At 48.1% G+C, this 9,060-nt stretch overlaps 1 protein-coding gene across 5 annotated transcripts in view; it reads left to right on the plus strand.

The window, feature by feature from the left end:
* Positions 1-7,628, plus strand: part of LOC101282148 (stimulated by retinoic acid gene 6 protein-like) — a 61,450-nt gene extending 53,822 nt beyond the window's left edge. For 4 of the 5 annotated variants that reach the window (XM_033431159.2, XM_012533660.3, XM_049711138.1 and 1 more), the window contains 7 exons: positions 849-930; positions 1,277-1,325; positions 1,784-1,901; positions 2,993-3,112; positions 4,389-4,552; positions 5,261-5,407; positions 6,132-7,628. In XM_033431159.2, the coding sequence (XP_033287050.1) occupies positions 849-930; positions 1,277-1,325; positions 1,784-1,901; positions 2,993-3,112; positions 4,389-4,552; positions 5,261-5,407; positions 6,132-6,262 (811 nt within the window). In that variant the 3' untranslated portion in view covers positions 6,263-7,628. Of the gene's footprint in view, positions 1-848; positions 931-1,276; positions 1,326-1,783; positions 1,902-2,924; positions 3,113-4,388; positions 4,553-5,260; positions 5,408-6,131 lie in introns of those variants that run through there. The other variant, XR_004484021.2, reaches the window with a different exon arrangement.
* The last annotated feature ends 1,432 nt before the right edge of the window (positions 7,629-9,060 follow it).

Raw genomic sequence — 9,060 nt, forward strand, 5'->3', positions numbered from 1 at the left:
GTAAATTGGTGCAGCCACTATGAAAATAGTATGGGGGCTCCTCAAAAAATTAAAAATAGAGCTACCATATGATCCAGCAATCCCACTCCTGGGCATATATCCAAAAAAGTGGAAACAGTAACTTAAAAAGATACATGCACCCCAGTGTTCTTTGCAGCATTATTTACAATAGCCAAGATATGGAAGCAACCTTAGTGTCCATGGATGGGTGAATGGGTAAAGAAGATGTGGAATACACACACACACACACACACACACACACACACACACACACACACACACACACCAGAATACTACTCAGCCATAAAAAAGAATGAAATCTTGTCATTTGTGACAGCATTTATGACCTTGAGGACATTATGCTAAGTGAAATAAGTCAGATGGAGAAGGACAAATGATTTCACTCATATATGGACTCTAAACAAAACAAAACTAAAACTAAACTCATAGAACAGACTGGTGGTTACCAGAGGTGGGGTGGGGGGAGTGAAATGGGTGAATGGCATCAAAAAGCACAAACTTTCAGTTATAAAATAGATAAGTCATAGGGATGTAATGTACAGCATGGTGACTATAGTTAAAAAATAGTGAATATTTGAAAGTTTCTAAGAGAGTAGATTAAAAGTTCTCATCACAAGAAAAAAAATTTTGTAACTGTGTGCAGTGACAGATATTAACAAGACTTACTGTGATCATTTCACAATATATACAAATATCGAATTATTATATTGTACACCTGAAATAATATCATGTTATATGTTAATTATATCTCAATTTTCAAAAAAAGTATTAAAAAATGATTTTTAAGCCCCGGTCATGAGCATTACTAACTCCCACTTTTTCTTTAGGAAGCAAATGAAGAGGTTGTGGGCAGGAGATAAACACTTTCTCCCTTTGAAGTTCCATAATCCTTCCTCGTCAGAGAGTGTGGTAAGTCTACAGAGGCCTCTTTCTGCTCCGAGGCCAAAACCTGCTCTCCTGCACCTCAGACGGGGGGAGGGGGGGGAGGAAGAGCTCTGGGCTGGGGGTCCAGAGTCCTCAATTCTAGTATGTTCTGCTGCTGGGTGACTCGGGACAGCCACTGTCCCCATCCAGCCCTCAGTTTCCTCATCTGTAAAATGAGGACAATCATGACACCTGCCTTGGTGGGTTGGTGGGTGACCCTCACATGAGACAAGGATGCCGGACACGTGTTAGAGGTAATCAGCATGTCTCCTCTTTCAGACCCTTTTTTCTTTCTAAATCTCAGGTGGCCTTTTTTCTTTCTAAATCTCAGGTGGCCATTGCAAGGTACTCTGGCTGGCAGATAGCTTATATTCTGTGGGGTAAGTGCCCTCACATGACCCATTCAATTCAATACACATTCCCTGGGCACCTGCAGAGTCCTGGCTGTGGGTAGGGAGGAGACACGTAGGGCAGAAGTGGCCCCAGCTCTTCCTTGAGGGACCTTCCGGAAGGAGTGAGAAGCACACATTCGTGTAGGTCATCATCACCACCTGTCCTGTGCCCACGGGGTGTGTATGCTAAGGGCGGTGGTGACCCAGAGGAGGAAGTGACTGTCCACACCCAGGACAGGGCAAGAAGCCTTTCTAGTGGAGTTGATGTTTGAACTGCACCTGGCAGGGTGAGCAGGTCAGCAGTCATGCCAGGCAGAAGAAACCAGTGCAAGTAAGAGTGCCAGGACCTTCGTTTGGGAGGAGGCTAGAGGGAAGACTGCAGGGAGGGACCTGTGTGACTGGATCCTGAAGGGCCTTGAGCGACCACCGGCTCCCTTGGCCCACAGGCTACCTCATCATCCACGTGATGCAGAGCCTGTGTGGCCTAGTGATCATGTACAGCCTGGTGCTACCTGTCATCCACAATCAGACCCTGGAGATGCTCCGAGGACTGGGCATCGGGATGTAAGTGCTGGGCGGGCTTCCTGTCACTGCCCAGGGCCTGGGAGCTGGTGGGTCTTCACAGCTGCTGTTTGAAATACCCCTTCCCTGATGGGCTCTCACCAATCCCTGGACCCATGCTCCCAGCTCTGACCCAAGGATGGGCTAAAATAGCAACTCATTGTGATGGGAACCTCACAGTTTACAAAATGTTTCCACGCTCACTGTTCAATGGTGTCCTCACAATTGTGTCTGTGGGAGATATATATGTGTCCATTTTATAGGTGGGAAGATTGAGGTTCAGGGAGGTGAAGTAAGAGAAAGGACAGTATAGTGGAAGGAGAGAGGAAATCTGAGCTTGGGTTTTAGATCAGATGTGTGGCTTGTAAGTGCCTCTCTGAGCCTCAGTTTACCCATTTGGAAAGTAAAAGTGAATGCTGACATTATTGAGAATTCACTACACATCTTTTCTCTTAAGAACTCTTTGAGGTTGGGACTTACATTAGCTCCCTTTTTTCAGATGAGGAAACAGAGGCACAGAGAGGCCGAGCAGTTTGTCCCAGGGGAGGAGGCAGGACTGGGAGCTGGGCAATCTGAAACCAAAGCCTCTTTAAACCACCACCCCACATTGCCACTCAGAGAATGCAAACACAGGGCGTGATGCCCTCTGGGGACCTCCCTGCTCTGAGGTCCTTTGTTCCAAACTCACCTAGAGCCTCCTGTGAGTCTGGGGCAGAACCTGCCCTGTCCACTCTCCCGTGGCCTTCATGAGCTCTTCTAAAGACCCCATCCTTTCTTTGATTCCTATGCTGTTAAACCACTCAGCCCAGCTGCCACCCCTCAACAAAAAGACATAATTAAATCCTGGAGTTCTGGTCTGGAGCCAGAAGACCTGATGATGCAGCTTTGAGAAAGTCATCTGCCCTTTGTGAGCCTCAGTTTTCTCATCTGCACAGTGGGCAGGAGAATGCTCTGTAGGCATAAAGGGCAGAGCTCAAGCTACTGTTGGTCTGGCGGGCAGTCAGCATCTCTCTTCTCTCTATCAAGGGGCATTCGAGATGGGCTTGGGAAGAACGGACAAGGCCACCTCAGGATGGTCTCACCTTGTGTTTCAGCCTCACCATATCCATCGTCCTGGGCCTCATGGTCCTGCAGGTATGGATCGCCGCCAGCTTCTTCCTGCAACCAAAGATGGGAACAGCTGACAAGCAGAAGCCCTTGGCTCTCAATAACAGGTGAGGGCAGAGAAGGGAGCGGGGCATTGTAGGGCTTTGGCCTCAGCAGTCTCGTTCCTTCCTCTTCACCCTTGGCAGGTTCCTGGGTGGACTCTACACTCTCTGAGAGGGTGAGGGGCAGTGGTTCAGAACCGGGGCCTAACTGCCTGTGGCCAAATCTTGGCTCTGCCCCTTATGAGCTTTGTGACCTTGTGTGACCTTACTAAACATCTATGAACCTCCACTTCCTCATTTTACAAATAATTGTGCATACATCAGAGAGGTGTTCTGAGGCTGAAATGTATTAAAATATGAACTTAGAACAATAGTGCCTGTCCCATGGGTAATCCTTTCTAGTTCATTCATTCAAAGCTGTTCACTCATGGAGGAAACAACACGGGCACTGAGGATAAAGAGGTACCCCACACAATCTGCCTGTGATGTGCTCACGGTGCACTGGAGCCGACAGACACAGACATATAGGGACAGTAGAGTCCAGAGGGTGTGAAAGCATTGCAAGAGAAACATGAGTAACGAAGAAGGGGGTGGGGTGGAGGAGAGGCGGGGGGGTGGGGGAGAGGCGGGGGGGTGCAGGAGAGGCGGGGGTTCTCTTTCAGCTGCAGTCGGGACGTGTGAGCTGAGGTCGGTGGGATGGTAAGATTCCTACAGGCAGAGATGAGGAGATGGCGTGGCTGCAGCCCCCGCTGCACCAATGCAGGCAGGAAGCCATGAAAGGGCAGGATGTGTTGGGAGAAGAGTGAGAATCCAATATTGTGGCCATGTGGTGGCCTTAGATGGTGAGGGACAGGAAGGAGGTACAAAGTGGTAATGCCAGAAAAGCCCCTCTCAGCGAGGACCCCAGAATTCATAGGCAGTGTTTGGGCTTCATCCCATAGGCAACAGGAGACGGATCACATGATCAGGTGGTCATTTGAGAAATTTCACCTGGAGGACTTGGAGCAGTTCTAGCTGGGGGCAGGTCACTGTTGCAATGGACAGTGGGAAAGCCACACCCTCTGCCGTAACCACAAACCCAGCTGTAGCCACATGAGGTTTACAGTCCCCACTCACATTCAGCCTGCCCTGGGCTCAGCACCCTCTACACTGTTTCTGAGCCAGTCCTCACATCAGCTGCGAAATGGGGACAGTCAGCTCCTGCTAACAGCACAAGGTCACACAGCTAGGAGATGGGAGACGTAGGCTTTGACCACAGGTCTGGGGGGCCCCTGAGCCCACCTGCGTAGCCACCTTCTCATACTGAAAGGTGCTGCCCCCCTCCACCTGCTTTTGTTTGCAGGAGAGCATTCCACAACTTCAACTACTTTCTGTTCTTCTACAACGTGCTGCTGGGCCTGGGCGCCTGCCTCTCCAGGCTTCTCATCAGCTGCATCCTGGGCACGTGGCTGATCGCCCGCATCGACAGGACCATTCTGCAGAGTGGCTGTGAGAGAGCAGACATGGGTACGTGGCCAGGCATCTGGGGAGCGCTGGTCTTGTACTTTTGCAGAAGCTGCCTGGAAGTCGGGTACCAGAGGCTTCACTTATGCTTAGAGTTTATCTTCCCATGGAGGCTATAAAGCTGAATAGAAAAACAAAACAAAACTATTCAGCCCAATGGTCAGAAGGGAATTCAGGCTATTAAATACTTGTATGTTTGACAGACCTTTGAGGTAGAATGAAGGGCAGTAAGAGGTAGCGAATTCTATCTGAACAGTTAGAAGGTAATTTATGAATGCATGGCTCTGAAAATTTTGAGAAAACACATCTCAGAATTACTGGTGTTGTTAGTTGCAAGCTTAGTTAAGAAAATGGTTTGTTCAGTTTCAATGGGCCAAAATCAAAGCTTTTTCTGTGGAGAAAAAACAGTTTTTGTCCTATTTCTGGCCCATGTCTGTTCACTCACTCATTCATTCATTTAATGGCTGCTGCCTTCTTCATATAAGACACAGAGGCTCCTAGCTGCTATGAGCTTCAAATTCCCATAAAATGAACAGATTAGGGTGTGATCTCTAAGAATCTTTCCAGCTCCTTATACCTCATTTTCTAGATTCTCAGCAAAGACACAGGCACCATTTGGGAACAAAGTGATGCTGCAGTTACGTCATAACAAGCACAAGCTGGGCCATCCTGGGACGTACTGCATGGCCTGACTTGCCGTCTGGATTTCAGGGTTCAGTGCGTGGATTGGCATGCTCTATGTGGATCATTATCACACCAACCCTGTGCTCGTCAGCTTTTGTCATATCCTGATCACAGGCCACAGAGAGAGGAGGCTGCAGCAGGCCATCAAATACTGGTACCCAAATCAGTCAGCAGGTAAGTCTCCTGTTTGAACCTACACTGGGGTCAGACACCAGGAAACACATACCTTCAGGCTTCCCTGGGATCCCTAAGATGTCCCAGGTTCCTCCTTCCCTGCCCCTCTTCCTCCACACTCCCTGCCCTGGGAGCCCTTCTACCCAGGGGATCAGGAGGCTTTGCCCCCAGTCAGCCTGGCTACAGGACCCCTGAGGCCTTGTGTCCTTGTCCTGCCAACTGGGCTTCTCCCTTGTTTCCAGAAACGAGCTCTAGTTCTGATAGCTGAGTCCTTCATTCAACCATTTGTTTGAGATGCTACCCATAGCCCAGGCTGCAAGCCAGGTGCCCTCCAAGATGGTGTACAGTTTTGCTTAATTTGCCCCATTCCTTACCACAAGCTCTCCCAGCCACCGACTCCTATCCCCTGAAGGTTATACACTGTCTACTCCCACCCCTGCCACCCCTATTATTCTGCTCTGCCTTCCGCTGGGAAGCCCTCCAGTTAGCCATGTTCTGTCGTGGACACTCAACACTGACCTGGACCGTTTTCATTGCTATTCCCAATGCTGCAGATACCCAGATCTGTGGGACAAACTCACATCCCTCCAGCCGCCCTCATGTCCCCAGGAGTCCTGGTCCAGCTCCTCCTTCCACACTTCACACCTTCTGGGCAGCTTTCGCTGAGAAGGACAGAGACAAGCTGCCCCCTCCTCCCAGTCTACTGGTTCTGGTTCTGTCCTAGGTCCCCGCACCTCAGTGAGGTCCAGGACAAGGTGGCTCCTGCTGCAGACCCTGATCAACAACCCCAGACTGGTCACGCTCAGAAAATCAAGGCCAGGTCATGGCTCCCGGGACTTACCCAGATTCTGTTGATGTGCTCGGAGAGCTGACGTTGACCTCCCACATTGCGACAAGGCCATTCCAGGACATCTGCCCCTGAGGAGGCCCAGGCTACCCAGCAGCTGTCCCCTGCAGTGTGACGGGATGCACAGGCGCTGTCCACACAGATGGCATACAGGCCAGCAATTCATGGGATGGCACTTGGGCTGAACAATGAAGTCTCAGGTCTAATTCATTCCCTTGGTAAAAAGATCAAGAACTAAAGAGAATTTCTGTTGAACAAACTTTGCCCAATAATGATTTCCACTATCCATGGTTAGGAGGCAGCCCTGGGGAGATCCATGTTGAGACACACTTAATGTAGCCACAGGGCAGAACTTTGTGTCACTGAAAGAGGTGGTAAATTTTTTCATATCAGGAGAGTTTAACCATTTGGCACAGGTTTTCTCTGGGAGAAAGTATGGCCTTAATCCAACAGGGTCCTCGTTGTTTCCTCCTTTCTAGGTCTTATGGTGGTGGGAGAGAAGGAATCCACGATCCCAGCCTCCAGTCTGGTGGGTGAGCAGACACACACTGAGTTCTCTCTCCCACAGCCACTGGGATGGGGAACGGATCAGAACTGACCTGGGCCTTGGTCACAAATCAGATGTACAGATTCTCTCTGACAAAGAGGGCATTCCCTGAGAAAGCCACTTGTCTGAGGAGGCAGAGATGGGATGGGCAGGCATGTAAGGTGGGGGACAACAGGAGCAAAAGTGTGGGCGCAGGTTTGAGGAGGGCGAGCCCTCTGGTGTATGCAGGGCATGGTGCTGGGGGCTGGTTAGACCATCCAAGGGGGTCCAGGTGCCCGGTTGAGAAGCCTGGACCTTTCTCTTTGTGCAGGGGGCCCAGTACTTACCCAGATTCTTCATTCCCCAGCATAAGATCTCTGATAAATGGGGACCTGTCACTCACAAAACCTGTGCAAGTACCAGGAGGACTCACCCATAGGGTGAGGGAAGTCCCCATCCACCTCACAAATCCCAGAGCCATTGAAATCCAGTAATCATTGAGTACCTTCTGTAAGCCCAGTCCTTTGCTAGATGTGTCTGCCAGACGTATCTCTTTTAACTTTATCTCTGCAACCAAGCTTTGTCATTCTGCTTTTTGAAACTAAGGAAACTGGGACTCAGAGTATTGGGATCCCCCCACCACCACTTTCTAGCTGTGTGACATTGGCTAAGTTACCTCACCTTTCTGTGCTTTCTTTCCCCTACATATTAATAGAAAAAGGGAATGATACCCGCAACGCCAAAAATTATTTTGAGGATAAAATGAGTTAATATACACCAACACTCCTAAGCTAGTGCCTGACATATCCTAAACTCTCAATAAATATCAGTCGTTGTTTGTAATGTTACCCTTTGTGGTGACTGATTCATGTCTGCCTACCTCTCATTATGCTCTCGGCTCCACAAAGAAAGAGGCCTTCTCAGATTTTCCTCACCATTACCAAGTATCTGCTGTAACATAGTAGGATCTTGGAATGAATAAAATAATAAGGCCATGATGACTGAATATCTCAGCCATGAATTCAATACTGAAATCAACCCTGGCATCATGGTTGAGTGGCCGCTAAACAGAAGGTCAGGAGCACTGGGTTTGGGTTCCAGCTCTGCCACTAGAATGAGTCTCAGTTTCTCTAAATGAAATCTAGTGCAGACCTCACAGCCAGTGCCCCCCACTTGCACCCAGCCAGTGCTGACCAAGTACTTGCTACGTGCAGTCACCACTCCAGGGACACAGGACACCTGAGGAGATGAGGTTCTGCCTGCAGCATGTGGCAAGGCCTCTCTCTGCAGCTCTTGCTACAGTTGTCTCCCAGCCTCTTCCCTGGACTGGTTTGTGAGCTCCTCAAGGGCAGGGATCAGGTATCTCTCATCCTTGAGGACATTATATATTGATAAAAGGTATAATCCATCAAGAAGGTATAATAATTATAAACATATACATATCTAACAGCAGAGGTCCCAACACATATGAAGCAAAAACTGACAGAATTGAAGGGAGACATGGACAGTTCCACATTAATAGTGGAGATATCAGTACTCCCCTTTCAATAATGTATATTACAACCAGACGGAAATCAGTAAGGAAATAAAGAATTTGAACAACACCATAAACCAATTAGACCTAACCCTCCACCCAACAACGGCAGAATACATATTCTCAAGTGCATAAAGAACATTCTCCAGGAGAGACCATATGTTAGGTCACCAAACAAGTCTTAGTAAATTTTTAAAAATTGAAATCATGAAAAGTGTCGTTTCTGACCACAATGGAATCAAACTAAATATCAATAACAGGAGGAAAACTGGGGGAAAATCACAAATATGTGAAAATTAAGAAATACAACATTAAACACCCAATGGGTGAAAGTTGAAAATGAGGGATACTAGAAAATATCTTGAATCAAATGAAAATGAATATACAACATACCAAAACTTATGACATGAAGAAAAAGCAGTGCTCACAGGAGAATTTATAGTTGTAAATGTCTACATTAAAAACAAGCAAGATCCGAAAACAATAACCTGACACCTTGAGGACTAGAAAAGGAAGAGTAAACTAAACCTGAAGCTAGCAAAAAGAGGGTAATAATAAATATGAGAGCATAGATAAAATAAAGAACAGGAAAACGGTACTGATGAACCTATTTGCAGAGCAGGAAAAGAGAAGCAGATGTAGAGAATGGACCTGTGGACACAGCGGGGGAAGGGGAGGGTGGGACAAATTGAGAGAGTGGCCTTGACATATATACACTGCCATATGTAAAATAGATAGCTAGTGGG

Source organism: Orcinus orca, chromosome 6 (assembly GCF_937001465.1).
Source record: "Orcinus orca chromosome 6, mOrcOrc1.1, whole genome shotgun sequence".
In the NCBI taxonomy this organism is placed as follows: domain Eukaryota; kingdom Metazoa; phylum Chordata; class Mammalia; order Artiodactyla; family Delphinidae; genus Orcinus; species Orcinus orca.